The sequence below is a fragment of the Sceloporus occidentalis genome, unplaced genomic scaffold (genome assembly GCF_023333645.1).
Source record: "Sceloporus occidentalis isolate IW3139 unplaced genomic scaffold, rSceOcc1.0.p SCAF_178, whole genome shotgun sequence".
NCBI classification, from domain to species: domain Eukaryota; kingdom Metazoa; phylum Chordata; class Lepidosauria; order Squamata; family Phrynosomatidae; genus Sceloporus; species Sceloporus occidentalis.
In genome coordinates, this window is record NW_028317158.1 from 699,927 (window position 1) to 722,002 (window position 22,076).

The window sequence follows — 22,076 nt, forward strand, 5'->3', positions numbered from 1 at the left end:
TTCTGACTCTTTATTTCAATATTCTTGCTACCCTCCTTTCTCCCTACCTACCCATTATCACCCCCTTCTGCCCTATCTACCCCTTCTCACTCCCTTCTCCCTATCTACCCCCTATCCCCCCGTCTCACTCCCTTCTCCCTGTACCTGTACCTGTACCTGTATTCAACCTGCAAGTGGAGCCAGAGTTCTCTAGAGGGTCTGGAGACCATCTAGCGAACTTTTGCATCTTTAGTGTTTTTTTTCCCGGGCCGCCGACATCTTGCGGATGGTGAAGACTGCGTGCAGCTGCGGCTGTGACCGCTCTCCGGAGCGGTCACAGTCCATCCTGGGGTAAGTGTTTGGTGTCGCTGGATGCCTCCTGATCAAGGCATTCCAGCTACACCATTTAAGTTTAGGAGGTGATCGTTGATCGCCTCCTAAACGCTTTTAAAACGGGCGTCTGCCGCCATACAATGTATGGCGGATGTTGACGCCCCAGAGAGGGGCCAGACATGGCCTCTGGTGCCGATCGTGGCGTTGCTGATAGCCTCGAGGTCGAGGCATTACAGCAACGCCGTTTGGGTGAAAAAATCGATCACGGATCACGGATCGATTTTTTTTTAACCCGTTTTAACAAATGACGGTCCTGGCACGTCATTTGTCGTAAACGACTTGTTTTTCCGTGACATGCCCGGACCGGCAATTGTCATCAAGGGGTTAATTAGCATAAGTTTTTTTTCTCCATATGAGTCTGTGACATTTATATGATTTATAAATTATTATTATTAAGTGCTTGGTAACTCAAATCTTACCTTTTCGTAATTAAAAGTTAGCTTCAAATAATTATTAGATAATAACCAAATAAATTACACATTTCGTTAGAGGCATCAGGCGGACGAATCGGAAGTTATAGACTATTAGACACGCCCCACTGCCCGCCCATTGCCACAGCCCCCATAAAAGATAAACTGGTTGGGGCTAGCCTCGCTCGCAATGTCACTGGCCCTGCCCACTGAGGATGTCGGCCCCCACCCTCCACCGTCTTCTCCAAAGACCCCCAGGTATTACTATATATATACCCCCCCAATCCACTCCAAGTCCTGGATTATAATAAAGAACTAATATTCTAGAACTATTCGTTTCATGCATATCATCAATAGATTCATTTTATTTCCAAGTTTCTAGAGCTGGAATGCTCCTAACGCAACTACAACATTAAACATCGTATGCTTGTCAGAACTCATTGCCTGATTTCGGTTAGAAATACAGTCAGGGTTAATTTAATTCACTGGCTGTGTAATTTGTATTTATGACGGTACATTTTACTACTCAATGTTTTCCAAAAAGCTATTCAGTTTACTTATAGATAGTATTATCTATAGATTCTTTTATAGATCCATTATTTTTTTATTTTTTATTTAATCAGCCTCTTTTACCACTAGAAGGGCTTTTCTTATTAATTCCTCAGTACGAGCCACAGAAATGGTATTTGAATAAATATTAATAGAAATAATCTTTTAAAAGTCACGGAAAGCAGTTTTTGGAGCAGTTTTCATTAGGTGGCACTCAGGAAACATTCGTGAATCAGAACGTCGGCTCGGCGCTGGGAGGAAATGTTAACGCCGACTGCAATGCAGGTGTTTTCGTGACGGGTAATAATTCAGAGAGACGCTTGCACCTAATTCCTGGATTCTCACCCGCTAAGGACAGGAAATTCCAGGAATGTTGTTATTTATCATCAGAACGAGTATTTGTTTAAGGGGCTAAAGGACAAATAAACATTCACATAACACTTTGCCTTCGCGATAATACAGAGAACAAAAGCTTTATTGTCACTTAAAGCCTTCATACAGTAAGCGGTCGATGCAACAAAGTGTCGGAAAAAGCTTCGCAGGGTGTCGGGTTGTATAGCGAGAGGCATTAGTAGCGGGAAGAGGGTTCTGACACTTTACGGATCTCTGCTCAGACCTCATCTAGGGTATTAGAGGCAGTTCTGGAGACCCCCATCTCTAGAAGGATATGTAAAAGACTAAGGGATCTCAGTATGTCCAGCTTGGGGGGAGGGAGAAGAGAGAGAAGGGGATGGGAGATAAACATTTAAATGCATAAAGGGATTTAACAAAGGAAAGGGAAGTTTATTTAAAAAGGAGGAGAAATGTTAGAACAAGAGACCAGAATCTAACACTAGAGGGTCTGAGGCTGAGATGCAATGGAAGGAAGTTTTACTTTATTGAGAGGGTGGTAGGTAGGTGGAACAGCCTCCCAGCAGAAGTAGCAGAGGCTCCTGAATCTAGACTGGTTAGATTTGAGACTGGTTATGGTCCTTAACCAGTTTACAGCAGGAAAAACAGGCAGCTATAATGCACTTTAATGGATGTGATAGCTGACTGGTCCCTTTAAATGCATGGAGGGATTTCACAGAATCCTCCCAATATGCATTTGCCTATTTCTCCTGCCCCCAGGTCCTTAGCTTGCAGGAGATGGGTTTGGCTGAACACATCTACTCAGCCAAGTACACGCACGCTATACTCACCTTGCTTGTAAGAGAGTTCCAGGGGGCATCTAATGAGACCCCCCACACACACATTCGCAGAAAGTCCCCTACCAAATCAGTAAAATGCCATCACATGTTTCAGAATTGACACTCTTTTATCTATAGTCAGAGTTTTACTGTTAATGGATGTCAGCGCTCGCTGTTCTTTTATGAGAAAGCGCTGGCCTTTTAACACTAATGAACTCGCGCATGTCGGCAAATTCTTGACTTGACCAAAAATAAAATTGCAGCAGAGTAAATAACCCCCGTGGGAACGGTTGGTGATTGAAAAAGATCTTAAACGCTACCAAGGGGAAAAAAACAAATAAAGACAGTGTTACAGGAGCGGAACGCGTCATCGTCTCTTAGATGTGTCACGGCAAAGGACAACACAGAAGCCTTAAAAATAAACGTAGGATAAGTATACCTGGGAAGTTTTGCTAGTTTTAGTAAAATCCACAGAAATCCATGCAAATGGACTTCAAAATGTATTTAACATTTGATAACATTCACATTTCTGGTGCTGGGAAGCAGAAGTTTTGGCGTCAGGATGCAAAGTACACAAGGATGACACAGATGGAGAGTCCAAGTCTAGGCCAAGGTCAAATACCTGATGATCAAAGATAAATAAGTCGCAGCCCAGGTATATATTGGCCCCTGAGTACTCGATGAACCACAGGTGTGTCAGGAACGGGAACAAGGAGCCTCCTGGTGGTGACTGGATCTAATCTTAAGGTTCCTGATACCCAGCTTCCACGAGTCTACAGGCCAACTTCTTCTCCCTACTGGTAGAGTAGTGGCCTCTGGTCTTGCCAACCCATGTTGGTTATGAGGCTCTAGCTATAGTATTTCTTTTTATTGCTTTGATTTGATCCTTGCTGCCTTGGACCTTGGCCTATACTTCTGGCCCTCGTACTCCCTGACGGTCCACAGAACAGCATAGAGTTAATACAGAGCGTGATGATGCATCTGGTGGAACTTGCTGGGCATTAAAAAAGGTATTTAGAATGAAAGACTCATAGACTGATGTTCAACACTGATTTCCACGGAAACGGGATGAAAGCCACAAATACATTTAGGGTGCCACATAGTTTTTATTTTCAACTCCTTTATGTTCCATGAAAAGGTTCTTCCAGGAGCCAACTCGGAACAATTTTAAAGACACAATGCCTCTGTGATTGCGCACGCATAATCACACAGCCGGATCTTCGTCGAATGCTCAATCTGAAATAATTGCCAATCAATATATCTATGTACATAAGCAGAAAGGATGTGATTACGTTCGGAATGGCAGACAAAATAAAACATTGGATTGTAGACTCTTAATTCAACACATTTCTGGATTTTATTTTAAAAGCTCCTTGTTTAGTTTTCCCGATGTCAGCGGACAACAATTCCCATAATGTTCAATAAGCAGGGACAGGTGACCATACCCTGGCTTTTTTGCAGCACAGTCCTGATTTTCAGGCAGAAGTAACTGTGTCTTAGCGGATCTCCCTCATACCCGTCTTGCCCCTTTAGCTGCCCAACTGTCCCACTTTTGGGGGCAGTGGGGAACATGGGTTGTTTAGGGAGGACCTCTGATCTCCCCTTGATGGGTCCAACGAGTTGAATGCCTGTGGCTATTCGGGTAAGGCCGGTGGGTGGCCACTTCTTCTTCCCTTCCTACTTCTGAGTATAATCCTACCGACTTCCAATCCTCAACTCTTGCCAAACCCCACAGCAAGGTGTCCCGATTTGGTTACCTGCATTGTTGAAGGGCATGGATGACCTGGAACAAGGAGGCGCTGGATGTCTCATGAGAAAAAGTCCCCAGTATGTAGAAATAGGTCAGGTATCTGCCAGCAGGAACAACTAAAATCTAGACATCTTTGCACGGGTGAAGGAGAAGAGAGAGAACTTCGGGGCAGGACCTCAGCTTTCCTTGGGGTAGAATAATCCCTTCCTTTTCGACCAAATATATCCATCACAGTAACAATGACTGCAAACTCACAAAAGAATAAAACATATTTAGTGTTTATGGATGAATCTGGTTATGTTAGGGACAGCTTCTCTTTAATTGCCGTTCTACTTTTCATCAAAATGCCTTCATGAAGAGTCCAACACAGACGCCATTAAAATGACGTCCGTCATTGTACAAGTTAAGCCAACAGTTATGTGGATCGTCATATGAAAAGCACATTTTTCTGGAAATCTCTGTTATATATCATTATTTTGGTTTCCATGCTGTTTTTGTCACTGCGCTGCAAATCCAATCTCACATCAAATCACCACGAGCACAATCTAATTTAAAAGACAGTTGAACAGAAAGCAGAGACTTCTCAGGAAATTAATCATGAGTCTGTGTACTCTAATGCAATCCGAGTTTCCACTTTATCAACGATCTCTCCCCAATATTTTATCACGGCTCCAGTCCGTCGCGGGAGTGCAAGGTGTTGGTCAAGATAAGTGGGTTTGAAGGTCTAAGGCAAGATGAGGACAAAGCTAGTAACATTTCCTTGAAGGTTTTATATGTTTTGAAACCATTTTAGAATGTCCGTGGTAAGCAAAAGTTCGGAGTTGTATGTTGTTAGCCATGAGGCTAATGCCCGGTGGGCCGTTTCCCGACATTAGTCCACATGGGCCCAATATGGCGCTCCATCACCAGATTGGGTTCTGTAGTGTTTGGCCACGGCCTTAAAGTGCCAGAGCCACCCCACCATTACCAGTCCGGTGCTGTTAGACTAATTAGCTTATTTTCATTCCATGGCTAACTGAATTGCATTAGATCGCAAGCTTTGAAGACTTACATATGACTCTTACACCTGAAGGAGAGACCTGAGTAGTCTTGAAAGCTTGCAATCTAATGCATGCAGCTTTTCATTTTGCTTCCTTTAACTATATTATTTCATTTATATTTTGACCAATCATGAGATATCTTATTATCGAGAAAATAGATAGCAATACAAAAGGTATGGCTAATTATGCCAAAGCTTGCGGGTTCCAATCTATTTAAATAGAGAATTCTGCTTTTAGTCGATCCTTGTAATAAAGCACATTTGTAGAACTACATATCTGAATAAATCAATGGAATATTTTTCTCCCCCAAATGTATATAATTTTTTCCTCGTCGGTAAGAGAGAAAAAAAAAATGACTAAACCACTTTAAAGAGGGGATAGCGTTAGATTTTTCTTGCGTTTTATCTAAGTGGCTGAGAAATGACTGTAATTTAAAATGCTTCATGCAGTATTAACGGATACGATTCCAAACCAATCTAAATCAAGTCGCATAGTAAAGCCCGTGACATTCTAATGCTCTGTACACCCGTTCACGGATATCAGGCAAACCCGCCATGCAGAGTTTGTTTTGACACGATTGTCACAGGAGCAGAAATACACGTATGTGTTTTTTCAAACCGTCATGTTAAGAGCTCCACAGGATCATGTAAAAAAAGAGATAAAAATTGTAGACATATCTGGGGCACACAAGAAATGTTGTGATGACTTCTAACAATACCAGTCAAACTAGCGTCACGTAATGTTCTTTTTACCAATATATTTTAGTATGATTTTTTAAGGGTAAATATATGTTATTATTATTATTTTAATTTTTTTATTTATGTTTTATTATTATTACTTTAATTATTGTTTTATTTATTTTTTTATTATTAGTTTCATTATTATTATAGGGAAAATGCAGGAAAATATGTTTTCTATAAATTACTAAATGAACTTCATCCCACATCCTGTATATATATATATATATATTTTAATTGTTAAAATATGGCTAGTAAAGGTCAGATAATAAATATAGTATTATCAGTATCATTACTAGTTGATATCCTATTGAATGCCCAAACCCTTCCTAGAAATAAATTATTTATTCCTGTAACAAGGTGCCTTATTCCTATTTTTTTCCAGGAAATGCTTAATTGTCACGTGACACAAAAACCGTGCACTGATAGGTTGCTGCCATAAAAAAATGAAAATACTTCTTAAGAGTATATGTGTTGTTTAAAGCTTGAGAGAAAAGAATTAAACGAGCCATAAACTAAGGTTTATTTGCATAACAAACTAGAGATTACAGTAAATGTAATGTATAAAGCAGCCTTTTCTGCTTTATATTATAAGACTCTATTGCAATATCGTGCTTGAATCATAAGATGCGTAACATGACTGTTATATAAGTGTAAAAAAATGAAAATGATTGTATGAAAAAAGGAGATAAGATGTCTTATATGAATATGTCTTTTTTTTTTTCCGAGGTGTCTGCCATGCACCCATATTGTATAATAAAGAAGGAGCAGGAAGCCTGCTTGGAGAAGATACAAGCATACGAATCTGAAATGTGGAACGACACTGTGCCAGGTACAGATAACCGTCCATTGGTTCCGAATTATTAGCCCCCCATTATACATTCTCATTTTTACTATATACGGATGTTTTTATGATATTTCCAATGCCCCTGTTTCTTTGTAACCTTTCTTTTGATTGGTGCAGAAAACAGGAAATAGAAGGTGATGTAGATAATTGCCCAACGTAACTATTACATAATGAGTTTTACATCAGGAAAGCTAAACTTTTTTTTTTTTTTTATTACAAATGTGTTAAAATATGCATACCGGGTATAATCCCAGTCCCAATTCAGATCTTCATCTACCCTGCTGTCCTACTTTTGGTTGTCCTGGGGGGTCATTTGGGGAGATCTTCTGACCTCCCCGATCAGTCCATAAAAACTGTGACATCGATAAAAGCTGTATCGCAGCTCCCACATGGCCACCTGGCAAAGCACTTGAGCAATACAAGGAGGGACGTAAGGGGAGGAAAAAAAGGACAAAGGGATTTGGGTCACCAGGACCTTTTCCTTCTCCTACTTTCTTTTTTCTGCCATACGCAAAGAGCTACCCTCCGGTGCTCGGCTTCTCCTGGCATGGCAAGTGTTATATTATCATAGAAATACGCCACAGCCCGTTGAAATGATTTCATTTTATTTCGGAATTTTCATTAGCCGGGAATGGCAGGGACCAAGGGAATTTCAATTCAATTTGGAAGTTGACACCTTCCTGAAGGATGCTCTAATTTATCATTTAGCTGCTTACTGCACAATTGGAAGGATTCTAGCTTGTTTTGAGCGCGATGGTTTTCCACTTATGTGAAAAGCCAGACAGCTTTTGGCCATCGCTCTAACGATCGTATTAAACGCCAATTATAAATTGCACCATTACGTGTTTGCCATTAATTTGTTAAATACAAGGCATTCATTTTTATCGGATGCGATCTTATTATTATGTATATTTTCACATTTAGTCCACAGAATTCTATATTCGCACAATTCAACTAATTTGCTATATTTTCATGGCTCCTAAACATCCCCAATCAGTCTGGCCAGTCCCTTTGCCTGTTTCCACATCCTTTCTCTCTCATTAACGCTACTGATGGAGTTGTTGGTGAAGCCTGGATTATAAAAGCCTGGATTTCACAGTAACGCTTAATAAATTCTAGAAAAATTTCTAAAATTTTGCTTTCTACCATATCCAAAAAAAACTACTTTTCCTTCTTCTTGACATACTATGTACTAGACTTGGGCACCAGGGGGCTCTTCGTGTTCGTCTTCGTGCTCGTCTTCGGGGGGGGGGGGAAATCTTCGTATTCCGCGAATATTCGCCTGTTCCTGTCTTCTCTTCGGGCGAATATTCGTGGACATTCTTCGTGTTCGGTTTTTCTTCGTTTTTCCGGTTAAGGGGTTAGCGCAGCTCTGGCGCCAGGAGTTTAAATGTCCGTATGAGCAACTCTATTGGTCGTCAGCAGGGGGCTCGTCTGCCATTGGTTGATGGCAGACGAGCCCCCTGCTGGCGACCAATAGGGTCGCTCATACAGACTGTTAACTCCTGGTGCCGTAACTTACCCGGCAGATCCCACTGGTCTCCCTCCCTGTTCAATTAGTTAAATGTCCGTACGAGCGACCAATAAATTTGCTCGTACGGACATTTAACTAATTGAACAGAGAGGGAGACCAGTGGCATCTGCAGGGTAAGTTGCAGCATTGGGGTTTTAAAACCTCAACCGCCTTCACCCACTGAATTAATTCTGCAATTAAATTCCATGAAGAGCGGTGTCATTTGTTTTAGAGACCACATAAATAGTCCTCCAGCGTGTCTACAAGATTAGAGTGTTTGTAGTCCAGCAACAGTCAACAAGAAACAATGTTTCTAAATCAAAGACACTTCATTTTAGTGACAAAGGATAAGGGTCTGGAGGAACAATCTCATTTAGAAAGTTTGCAACTACTTGGGGCCCCCAGATAAGTTCTGTAGACCACCCTGATGAGGGGACTGCCCTTTGCATATGTAATAAGTCCTTAATGTAACTGCTGGGACTGATTCCGGTATTTACCGGCATAGCCAGACTTCACGAAGCTCTGGTGGCATTTACAAAGCCAATGGCTGACCTTTGAGCACATGGGGTGAATACAAGAAGGGAAGAATTGAATTTAGGAAAGTGTCACCCCTTAATCTTCACTACAGATGCATTTATTATTCCAGCAGGTTCTCAATTAACATGGGTCAGTCTGTTATTTTGATTTCACAAATTATTAATCATTTTATTTATTTATTTTTTTTAAACGCATTCTTATTTTTGAAGAAATCTGAAATGAACTGCCTTTATTAAAATGTTGGGTCTCTTTCCGTTCGACGTTTTCCTGAAAGAAGTATCTGTGATCTCACTCGGTGCCATTACTCAAAATACCTGTAATTTGGAAGGAAGCGATCACAAATTACCTGCATGGCTCATTAGACCAGCTACAGTAATTTGTTGGTTAAATTGATGGATTGAAAACAGTTACAGCAGGAAAGGAACACAATAGTAGTTGTTTTTGAGAAACGTGTCCAAATAAAATGACACCGGCCCACGGGATTTATTGACTGTGACCTGTAATTAGCAAATAGTTTCCCTCTGTGCGTCACGTTAAGGAAGGCAACAAAAATAAATATTTGTAGCAGTGCAACGAAGGTATGTTTTGGGTTCCAATTCTGTTTTCGGTCATGTTATAGAATATATATATATATATATATATATATATGAGTGGCGGCTATCCACTGACGTGGAAGTTTCTTGTATGAGGGTTCCTCAGCATGGAGTTCCAGGAGTTCCTATAAGGTATATAATTCTGCATTAGAATCCTATGATCTTTACTAGGCGGCATAGTGCAATGCTTAGTGCTAAGGAGAGGTAACAAAGGGGAAGGAGAGGTCATGGAGAAGTAACCAGTAAATCTGGAGCAATTATGGGTCAATGAGCAAGAGTCATCTAAAGAATCAATCCATCAATCAATGCCAGAAGGGAGGAGCGAGTTTATAAAGGGTGTTCCTAATGGAGGAATCAGGTGTGGACAGATTAGACAATGGGGTTTAAAAAATGCCAACATCTAACAGTTGCCCTGGAAGGAAGATCAATGTGCCAGAGGCCCCTGGCTGAACCACTGCGCAAACCATGGGTTCCGACGGCATGGAGTAGAATGTTGGCAACTAGTTTTTGAGCTCTATATAACTGGCTTTTAAACTGCCCCAGTAGGAGCCTTAATATTTAACCCTTTGGCGCCATTGCCAGTTCACCCATTGGACAATGAGGCTTGGCTGCTTGTATTCACTTTGGGGGCCCTGGGTCAGAGTTAAGGCAGTAACCGACATCTAAACCAATGGGGTTTAAAAAATGCCAACATCTAACAGTTGCCCTGGAAGGAAGATCAATGTGCCAGAGGTCCCTGGCTGAACCACTGCGCAAACCATGGCAATTGGGGAAATATGACCCTTCCATGGTATAGCTATTGGCTATAGTTCCCAAGTTTAGCCTACTCAACATATGTCCAACGCTGAGGCTTAGTCAACAACCATTCTCGTTTGCCAGCGTTTGCGTTCAGCATACTGTCAGCTTTTTTTTGGGCTGTGCCCGAGCACCGCTTGTTTCCCAAGCATAGTGTGATGGTACATAGCTGTGCGTTCCGACGGCATGGAGTAGAATGTTGGCAACTAGTTTTTGAGCTCTATATAACTGGCTTTTAAACTGCCCCAGTAGGAGCCTTAATATTTAACCCTTTGGCGCCATTGCCAGTTCACCCATTGGACGATGAGGCTTGGCTGCTTGTATTCACTTTGGGGGCCCTGGGTCAGAGTTAAGGCAGTAACCGAGGACTAAATATGTCACTAACAGGGAAACTTATATAGGAAGGGGACAGTGTAACTACTGATTTCTGATCTGAAGTCCTTTAGATCAATGACGAACGCTCCATAGTTACAGTCCTCTACGGAACGCTATTGCTCTTAGCAAGATCTATCAGTCTGTCTCCATGGAGACAAGTCAGATCTTAATGAGCACTTGTGTATTTTTTCCAACCAGCAGTTCTTTAGGTGTCTGAGATCACATGAACTAGATGTTACAAAGTAACCAGACTTCTAATGGGCAACAGTAACTGGATGATGGAGCAAATAGACTTTCCTGCTTTCCGGTTCCCTTATTGCCGTCATCCCTTATTACCTGCGTTGGGATTGTAGTTAGAGGTTAGAGGCGAGTGTGTAACAAAGCATGGGCCTGATTGTAGATGGGACCATCTGCCCACCTTACCTGATCAGCATACCTGGGAACTTTTAGGCTCCGGTTACCTGGAGCCCCCCCTCGTGGGATGCAGCCAGGTCTACCAGCTGACATCAGTGTCTGGTCGTCAATGGGTGGTCCCGCTGATTTTGCAGGACACACCCCATTTAAGAGGGAAATGGGTGGGCAGTGATATGTGTCAGGATCCAGCTCCCGTGATCAGGAGGATTTGGGTGTCTACCCCGGAGAACCTGAGAAGCAGCGCTTCTCCTGGAGCTTCCCCGTCATTCCCAGCTATGCTAATGAGCCATCGTGTTGCCCTCAGATGCAGAACATTTCTAGAAAGGTCAGGTGGGAGAGGTTAGGGGGGATCAGAGGATCTCTCCAATTGATCACTGATTCCCACGGCAGCTACACGAGACAGCAGGGCAACACCCAAAAAATGGGGACTCTCCCACGAAAACCAGGAAACTTGAGATGTATCCATCTCTATTTTATATAATTTGTTATCGACAGCGTATCGACTATTATTTGCATGGCGAACCCATTTGAAATCTGTATTTCTGCGCGATCGAATTAGAATCAGTGGGTGGTGGTGAATCACAAGATACTTGGAAAACATGATCTTGTCTAAAAAGAAAAAAAAAACAACCCGTAGTTATTGGAAACAAACAGAATATCGACCCCAAAACACATCTCCAAATGTAAATATGGGATAAAACAGAATCCCCCCTTTCCTCTATTATTTTACAAAATGATCATATGGAACGTGCGTGCGGCTGATTTCCAACTTTTAAATTGTATAATCCCTGAAGGTTATTGTAGAAATGATTTTTTTTCAAGGCAAAATTATCCAATATCCAGCAAATCTTCCATGAATGTATCACGCAGATTATAAAACCTGTCACCCGCTGTAAATACTCGGGGATGATTGATTGATTTAAGAACTACGTAGCCGTTGTAAAGTAAGGAAATTTATCATCCTAATGTCACCTGTCAAAAGACTGAATTAAAAGCCGAGCTTCAGACTGGAAGACTTTTCCCGAGAGACTTGGCCTTAAAACCATTTTCTGGACTTAGTTTTCAATTCATTTTGGCTTCCAGCGATTTAAACCCTTGAGTTGCTCTCTTACTGCTGATAGAACAGATGCCGTCAAATTTTTAATATTTTTTTTTTTTGAAAATGTAGAATATTCTTCTACTTATTACTAATGCTGCGGGCACGTGTGTTTTCGGTTTTTAATGAAGAATTAAAAGATATTGTGCTTAGAACTGTATATAGGAGAATGGTTCGAAATTTTTTATTTCATCTACTGTGACCTCATTCTGTGACGTCTGATTTATTATAACATATATATATATATATATATATATATATATATATATATATAACACAGTGTTGCGTTCAGATGGCAGATCCACATTAAACAAATTAGATTGCAATAATTCAGGAGCCATATTCCTGTCCCATTCCCATATTCCTATACTATTCAATCCCTGTATTAGCCTCTACCACTAGTGCTGGGAGTCTGTTCCACATATCTACCACCCTCTTAGTAAAGTAAAATGTCTATACATTCCATTTAGGCCTCTGATCATCTAGTTTTAGATTATTCTGACATTTCTCCTCCTTTGAAATAAGCTTCCCTCCTGTACTTTTTAAAATCCCTTTCTGTATTTAAATCTCTCTCTTCTCTCCTCCGTCTCTCTCTCTCCCATCATCTCTCTCTCTCCCATCCCCTGTCTTTCCCCTCTTCCATCCAAGCCAGACATATAACTAAAACATTCATTTACCTATTAAAATACTACCTTAAGTTATTAAACCTACATTCCTGTCCTACTCAACTACTTAACTTTTTAGCCTTAAAAAATGTAGTTTTTTTTTTTTTTGCATTCCTAAATGTGTATTTGGATCATAACTGTGAATTTATATTTAAATATATTTTACTATATATGAAGTATATCTGCTTGTCTCTAAAAACAAGCACATTTTGTCCATTAAAATAACGTATCAGAAACCCAGCACAGACGGGGTTAATGTTGTCAATGACTACTGTAGCTGGAAACGGCTGATTTTTAATGGAATCTCTTCATAGGCGTACAGAGGCCCTTTATCACTCCCATCACTCCTGTGTCCCAATGGCCCTTTATCACTCCCATCGCTCCTGTGTTCCAGTGGCCCTTTATCACTCCCATCACTCCTGTGTTCCAATGGCCCTTTATCACTCCCATCACTCCTGTGTTCCAATGGCCCTTTATCACTCCCATCACTCCTGTGTTCCAATGGCCCTTTATCACTCCCATCACTCCTGTGTTCCAATGGCACGTTGTGTTCCCTTATCCAAGTTAAAGTTTGTTAAATTTGTACAAATCCCAAACCAGCAGATCCAGAAAGAGTTTCCCATAAACTAAAACCACTTTTAAATATATTTTGTGCTCAGAATAATGAACCTAAATGACCATGAAACTTTTTAACACTTTAAACCTGTAAGGAGCCGAGAATTAATGTATTTGAGTTAGTATTTTCCAGTCAAAATAGAACTATGAGTCAAGGTGATGTTGGGGGGGCTTGCGGACTTAAGGCAAGGCAACCTCTTCTGGGGCTGGTAACACAAAACGTAACTCAGATTTCAAGGTTTTTTTGATGTCATCTTGTTACCTAATTGTGACATCATGTAAACGCTGCTCCTGACTCCTAAGCATAGCTAGGAACTCTTCAGGTTTGACTTGAAGTCTCCGGCTGAAGCTCTTCTACCCTGGGTCTCCGGGTCTGCGTCTTCTTTCTCTGGGCAGCGGAACAGTATATGACCACCAGGGGAGGGCTGGCAGCCTAAGGCCTGGGGGGCAAGTCAAGTGAAGTGGCTCCGCCCCCTCGCACTCACCTTTCACCCCTCACGCTGCTCCCATCACTATGCGGCCATCAGGCTGCTGGAAAACTGATCTAAACGGCCGCTGGGTGCTGATGCCACCGGCCGGAGCTACTTTAATCCTTTTTTTTATTTATTTAATATGCCGGATCGGCTTGCCATATTAAAAATAATTAAATAAAGTATTAAAGTAGCGCCGGCCGGCAGCATCAGCACCCAGCGGCCATTTAGATTCGATTTCCAACAATCTGATGGCCGCATAGTGATGGGAGCAGCGTGAGGGGTGAAAGGTGAGTGCGAGGGGGCGGATACGGCCGCTGGGTGCTGATGCCGCCGGCCGGCGCTGCTTTAATACTATTTTTTTTTCATTTAATAGCCGATCCGGCTTGCCATATTCAATTTTAAAAAAAAGTATTAAAGTAGCGCCGGCCGGCGGCATCAGTACCCAGCGGCCGTTTAGATTAGATTTCGGGCGGCCTGGGGGGCAATTGCCCCCCTGCCCCCCCGGCCCAGCCCGCCCCTGATGACCACGCCCACTAAAGGCTGTTTCGGGCTAGTCCCACCCCCTATGTGTGGCTAGTCCTGCCCCTGCACACAACTACCCCCATCCCACTGTAAAGCCCCCCCCCAAGAGCTCTGGGCAGCCAATGTTTGAAAGCTCCCAGGTATGCACCCTGGAGAACTACTTACCAAATTCTATTGGGTAAAAATGTATCAGGAAAACAACATGAGACGAGGCGTCATTCCCGTCCAGGGGTATCCACATAGACACGTCATAAAAAAGTACCTTTCTATTGCGAGTTATCTTCAGCGCATATAGCATACTTATTATTTTTAAATAATTTGTGCATTTTTATTTCTTTTTGGTGCTTTTTTTTTACCTTTGCTGACAATCTTGGGGAAGCCAATATCAGAAAAATACATGTATTTAAAATAAAAAAATAAAAACACCCAACGGGTCCATCTTACACATTGTTTCCTTCTATTTAGAATAAAGTCTATTTAAAAAACAAATCTTTTATTGAAAAAACAAAATAAAACAAGCTCAAAATCATAAGAGGCTACTAAAAACTTCTGATTTATTATATATATATATATTTATATAAATAACAAAGTGTTGCGTTTATTAGTATTAAATCAATTTTTTTTTAATTATTTTTTTTTTTCATTAGTATTAATTTTAGATGGCAGATCCAGATTAAACAAATTAAACTGCGATAATTAAAATTCTCGCCATGCTCTTGTCATTTAGGAGTGTGCTCTTTGTCAGGTTGATCTACCGTGTAGAACAAAGTACCTTTTAATGTAAAAATATATTAATTAGACGATAAGATGCGTGGATGAAAGCTCATACGCACTTCAATCGACGAGTGCCCCCCGCGTTTCTCTATGAAAAGCTGAGGGCAGGTAGGAGTAAAATGTTCGGGGCCATTAATGTTCTCATAGAGTCCTTCATAAAGCCGCATTCCGCAGCTCCGTGTCTGAGAATCCTGGGTTCGCATTAAAAGGCGTCTGCGGGAGTAAAAAAAACAAGAAATAAAAAATGCACGGCTATAAATGCAAAACCCGCATATGAAAAGAATAAAACAAATAATGTATTTGACTTCTTTTATCTATTTCAATCATGAGATATCTTTGTTATGTATTGATGTGTATACAACTATATATAATTTTTTTATTTTAAAAAACAGTTACAGAGCTGAAACTATAAAGAATTATTTATTTTTGTTAACTGTTCATTTTGTGTTAGGCTAACAAATAGTGTTTTTATTATATAGTGGACACAGATTTTATATGCTAGCTTGCCTGGTTAGCAGATATCATTTTTATATATATGTTCTGTTATATACAGAACATATACTCGAGTGCAGCCCATATCAGTTCTGACCTATATGTCACCTTTAGAAATGGATGGGCAGCATTTACAGGAAATGTTATCTTTAGAAAGAAAGAATAAAAATATAGAAAGTAAGAGAAGAGAAAGATAGATAAATTGGGGGGGGGGCTAATAGCAGCAAAGAAGGCAAGAGCGGAAGTCCACATGAGCCCCAAAACATTTACAACCTTTTGTAGAGCCTAATTCACGAAGGGATTGCATGCTGGCCAACTTTCCCAAACTGTAAGCCTTGATACCTAGCACCCATAAAACGTCATCGCCGACTATGGATGCCTCATTTTGCAAAGTTTACTTTGGAACACAACTGGCGCTGCACATGCGCAAACTGGTGCCATGGAAACTGAAGGAAATGGTTTTGACCGTTTCTTATTGGACCTCTGTCTATTTTGTTTTACTACTTTTGTATAATACTTATGATAAAACAGCTTCATGCCGTGCAAGGGCATGTTGAGACCCACCCTGTGGCCTGTATGCGTTGATTTTAGGGCATTAATGTCCTTTTAAGTGAATTCCATTATGTAAAAGCGGACATTATTCTCTTCCGTTAATCCTAGAACTCATTCATTCACATTTACCGAACCCAAATACAAATAAATGATTGTTTCCGGTAGAATGCTCTAAATATAAATTCTCAATGGCTTCATGATACCAAAACAAGTCAACGTGTTCCCTGTCCTTTTCAGGATGCCCCGGAATGTGGGATAACATAACCTGCTGGATGCCTGCAGTGGTCGGAAAAGTTGCTTACATCCGGTGCCCTGAGTTGTTCAGTATGATAGACTCTGAAGATGGTAAGTGTCACACGATTCGTTACACTTCGCACCGTTTTTAATGTTACAGATGCGTCATTGACAAAGTGTTAGCGTCTGTCGTTTGGGTTATTACGAGTATTTTATAGACAAGGCTTATTCCCCGGTTAATGCTTTTAAGGGAACAAAAGGGAATTTTTATTTTGTTACCATATTCTTAATTTAAATTGATATGGTTTTTACTTTATAAGGGAAAGTCCATGGAAGAGTAAATATTTTCCTATGAACATTAACCGCTGTATACAGTAATATAACCCCCAGCGCTGTATACAGTAATATAACTCCCAGCGCTGTATACAGTAATATAACCCCCAGCGCTGTATACAGTAATATAACTCCCAGCGCTGTATACAGTAATATAACCCCCAGCGCTGTATACAGTAATATAACTCCCAGCGCTGTATACAGTAATATAACCCCCATTGCTGTATACAGAAATATAACCCCCCGCGCTGTATACAGTAATATAACCCCCCAGCACTGTATACAGTAATATAACCCCCAGCACTGTATACACTAATATAACCCCCCAGCGCTGTATACAGTAATATAACCCCCAGCGCTGTATACAGTAATATAACCCCCCAGCGCTGTATACAGTAATATAACCCCCAGCGCTGTATACAGTAATATAACCCCCAGCGCTGTATACAGTAATATAACCCCCAGAACTGCATACAGTAATATAACCCCCAGCGCCGTATACAGTAATATAACCCCCCAGCGCTGTATACAGTAATATAACCCCCAGCGCTGTATATAGTAATATAACCCCCAGCGCTGTATATAGTAATATAACCCTCCAGCGCTGTATACAGTAATATAACCCCCAGTGCTGTATACAGTAATATAACCCCCAGCGCTGTATACAGTAATATAACCCCCAGAACTGCATACAGTAATATAACCCCCAGCGCTGTATACAGTAATATAACCCCCCAGCGCTGTATACAGTAATATAACCCCCCAGCGCTGTATACAATATAACCTCCAGTGCTGTATACAGTAATATAACCCCCCAGCGCTGTGTACTGTAATATAAACCCCAGCGCTGTATACAGTAATATAACCCCCAGCGCTGTATACAGTAATATAACCCCCCAGCGCTGTATACAGTAATATAACCCCCAGCGCTGTATACAGTAATATAACCCCCCAGCGCTGTATACAGTAATATAACCCCCCAGCGCTGTATACAGTAATATAACCCCCCAGCGCTGTATACAGTAATATAACCCCCCAGTGCTGTATACAGTAATATAACCCCCCAGCACTGTATATAGTAATATAACCCCCCCAGCACTGTATACAGTAATATAACCGCCCAGTGCTGTATACAGTAATATAACCCCTAGCGCTGTATACAGTAATATAACCCCCCAGCGCTGTATACAGTAATATAACACCCAGGGCTGTATCTGCAGACCTGAAAGCCGCCATTGCTGTCAGTCGTGTGATATTTAGGGTGACTTTCCCTGCTTAAACACCACACTGAGCTGATGCTTTATGGCAATGGTAATGAAGTCTGTTACTCCATAGACTTTCATTAATCAGAGTGTCAGGTTGGGTGATTGAGACTGAGACATTCTATTGTTCCCCACAGGCAGTATGATAAGGAGTCGGGGGGTTAGTAGATCGGGGCTCAGATAACAGAGTGAGACATACAAATGGCTGCCTGAAAACTACAACTGGGTTAAAGAGAAATCATCACAATACCTTAAAATAAAACTCTGTGACTCTGTCAGGGAAATCAAAGGATCTCCCCAACAGGCCCCTGATCCCCACTACCCACATTACAGCTACGTGGGACAGTTTGTGGGAAATTGGGACTGTCATGTGAAAACCTGGACTGTTGGAAGGTGAACTAAAAAGGTTGATAGGGGCAGCTAACTAAAACTGATTTTGTTGTTAAAAAATGGGTTAAATATATGAAAAACAAGGCTGCAGCAGCACAATGGCCTCATTCGGGATTCAGGCTGGACCTTGTCACATCAGTTTGTTCTTCTCAACAACATCCACAGACGCCCAGACGTTTCCGCCCGGACGCCATTTATATCATCCTGAAAGAACCTGGCACTGAAAGCTTCAAATAAATCACAGGAAACCGCTGTTACCAAAAAAATAAAAACAAAAACTTGTGTTTTTCAATTATTCAACCTCTCCTGGAAATGTAATTTAACTATTAACCATTTAAACACATTTTTAAAACAATATTGCTAAATTCCAATAAAGGGTTCCCGGTGGGTGGGCTACAGGAGGGGCAAGAAGGTTGTGGCAAAAAACATAACCCCCCAAAAATACAGAACTGCTTAAAAATACCCCGAAATATATCCTCTATGCATACCTCCTAAGGCAGGGCCAGTTCTTTAGGACTTAAGTCCCTGTGCCCCCTCTTTCCTCCAAAAATGAAGACTGTCCTGTGAAAACCGGGACTGTTGGGAGTAATATCACCTTTCTCATGTTACTTGGAGTTAAAATTATAGATGTTAGGCCACATTATATCCACAATGTAAATAGATCTAATATAAACATATATATATATATATATATATAACATATATATATTATATATATTATATATATATATATATAACACATATAACATATATCTATAACATATATATTATATATATAACATTTATATAGTATGTATATAATATATATATATATATAATATATATTCTAGTTTATATTTACAGTAATCACATGGTCTGAAAACAAAACTATAATAAAGATTTTAATATATGTCTTAATCTAAGATCTTCCTTAAGAGATACAAGCCCTTAGACTATGTTTGTTTCACTAACAGGCTCGCCACCACCAAGCTTTATCCGCTAAACGAGTTCTTATATCCTCATAGCGAGAGCTTCAGTATACGGCAGTGACTCATAGACTATGCTTTTTCTATACAATATTTACGGGAAACATTCAGCATCTCGCAGGTTGTCATGGTTACCACAAAGATGTTCCCTGCGAAGCAATTTTTTTTTAATGTATTTTATTATTTACCTAATTAGGATAAAATAATTGTTAGTTTCCATGCCTGCTACAGAATTATTACAGATTCATTTAAATGTAACAAATTTGGTTGTAAAGAAATTCTCTTCCCAAAAGACGCCAAAACCATCTCACCTTCATAGTTGTAGGAATTATAAATAAGGATAAACATTAATTCTTTTTTTTGTCTTTTTTTTTGCATGTAATGGTGCAAGAAAAAAATCTTATTCATATATTATTTTCAGAGAATATTAAATTGTCATGTGACACAAAGCAGACACCGGAATGATATTGCCATGGAAACTGAAAAAAAGCTTCTTAATTTTTGAATGTGAATAAACCATTAAACGAAAGAATAAAATGATGGATGATGAAGTTTATGTGCTTAACATACTAAAGAGAGGACTTAATATTTTGTTTAAGTGGAACAGCATCCTTAACTGGAATTTTTTTTTTTAGTTGTCACAGCAGTAATGTTTAAATCAAATTCCAAAACTACAGATATGGAAAGCAGCTCAGATTTGTAAAATTCTACCTACGATAGAAGGTGTTATACCTACGCTAACACACACGCACATGCTAACACACACGCACATGCTTACACTCACACATACATTCTCATTCGATCGCATATTACTTTGCCTGGAGCTTTTCTGTACAGTTCCATCCCTGTTTGGAGAATTTGGGCTGGCCGGAGGGGCCCACATTTTCTGCTGCTTAAAAAATATTCTCATTATTTCTATGGTTTATTGTATTTCAATCATACATGCAAACACACACATACCGTATTTGTTACAACACACATTATCATACTTCATACTTACACTTTAAATGACTTTAAACAGACACCTTAAGTTTAACGAGTATGGTAAGAGGGTGTAAGCAGCAAGGCTTTGCGGCTTTTCATGTCATCTTTTCATTTAGAAGGATAATGTATTTTATTTACGCAGTTTCATTTATAAACCCATTTCCTGCTGTGGATATACACATGACTGTGAGCTTTAGAGCTGTTGAACACTGTCAGGACTGTTCATCCTTAAAAAAAGGACAGTTGGGGGGTATGCAGTATTATAATGGAATCTTTAAAACCAGGCTTAAAGAACAGCCCCATCCCCATCGCTGCTGCTGAGGCTCAGCTTTCATCCGCCCCAGCCGTCTCTATGTATGTGATTGGAATGGCAATGATTCCACATAAAAAGTCATAGTCACTATAGTGCGATAAAACCTCGTATACGCGCCTACTGAGTAACGCGGTGAACAAAAAAATGGAACCCGAGAAAGACGATGAAATTATTTTTAGGTTTTAAAATTGTTTCAGCAGGACCCCTTTTGCTCTAAATCCAAATTTCTCTCCGATGCACTGCTTGGTAAATGTGTGTCCTATCTGCCCATTGTTAAGGATCAATAAAAAAATCGCAAAAAAAAACAATAAATACTAATAAAAAGTCAGAGTTTCCGTGATATTGTTGTAAGTTAAGGGTTAACACAAAGTAACTGCAGTTTCAATGTGACAAAGCTATGAGTCACTGACAAAGTCCCTTTAATAACTGAAGGATTGGGCCAGTGCCCTCTAGTGGCTGAGATGTGAAAAGGCACTTTTGTTTCTTGGATGTTTGACACAAACTTTTTAAATTCAATAAGTTGTTTTGAATCCCATGACTGCTATAGGGCCAACTCAGATCTTTATACAGGATAAACTAATTTCTGGTGGCCCTTCGTGGTGTTTTTTCCACCAGATAGTCTAATTTTTTGGGCAGCGTACCGCTGTCGAGCAAGGCAGCCACACTGTCCTGCTACTGCGGCAGTACAGACCTCAGTCACAGTTCCCGTGTGGCTATCATGCAGTGTAGTGAAGCCGTGCTTTAGGATCTGATGTCTTCGGCTCCAGAGTTTGGCTTCGCTACCTATAAACCTTTTGACCATAGTCCTGCCCCATTTGCCTAAAGTCTTGTCCCCCCAACAAAGGCATTCTAGTTTGAACACCTAAAATGTTGGGGGGTATGTATGTGGGTACATTATTGAGGAGTGGTTCTTTCACGTCTCTCATTGGAGTCCAATTGGAATCCAGTACATCTTACTGTATGCAAAACAGTGCAAATCAGACTCCTCCCCCTTTGCTGCCTCTACAAACAAGGAAGTGTGAGCAGGAAGCATACTTAGGTACACTTCCTGCACATGGTCTGTCCCTCTCCAGCCAATCATATGTATGCTTGTAAAACATCGACGCTTAAGTGAGCATTGACTTCAGTGGGTGCACTTCATATCAGAGGCAGGACAGAGGCGGGGACAGGAGGGAAATATGGCGGAAGTAACGCATGCAGACAGACGCATTGGAGTCCATATAGAATTATATCCAAAATGCATTGGATAAAATAACTTTATCCTTGATGATGGATGAATTAACGATAACGATTATCATTCCACCA

General features: G+C 40.6%; 1 protein-coding gene across 1 annotated transcript in view; it reads left to right on the forward strand.

Annotated features, from left to right (window-relative positions):
* The first annotated feature begins 4,274 nt into the window (after positions 1–4,274).
* The window catches only part of LOC149278858 (pituitary adenylate cyclase-activating polypeptide type I receptor-like), a 53,404-nt gene continuing 35,602 nt past the window's right edge, over positions 4,275–22,076 (forward strand). Inside the window, exons 1-3 of the mRNA XM_089501666.1 lie at positions 4,275–4,346; positions 6,757–6,859; positions 16,528–16,635. Coding sequence (XP_089357792.1) covers positions 4,275–4,346; positions 6,757–6,859; positions 16,528–16,635 — 283 coding nt within the window. The remainder of the gene's footprint in view (positions 4,347–6,756; positions 6,860–16,527; positions 16,636–22,076) is intronic.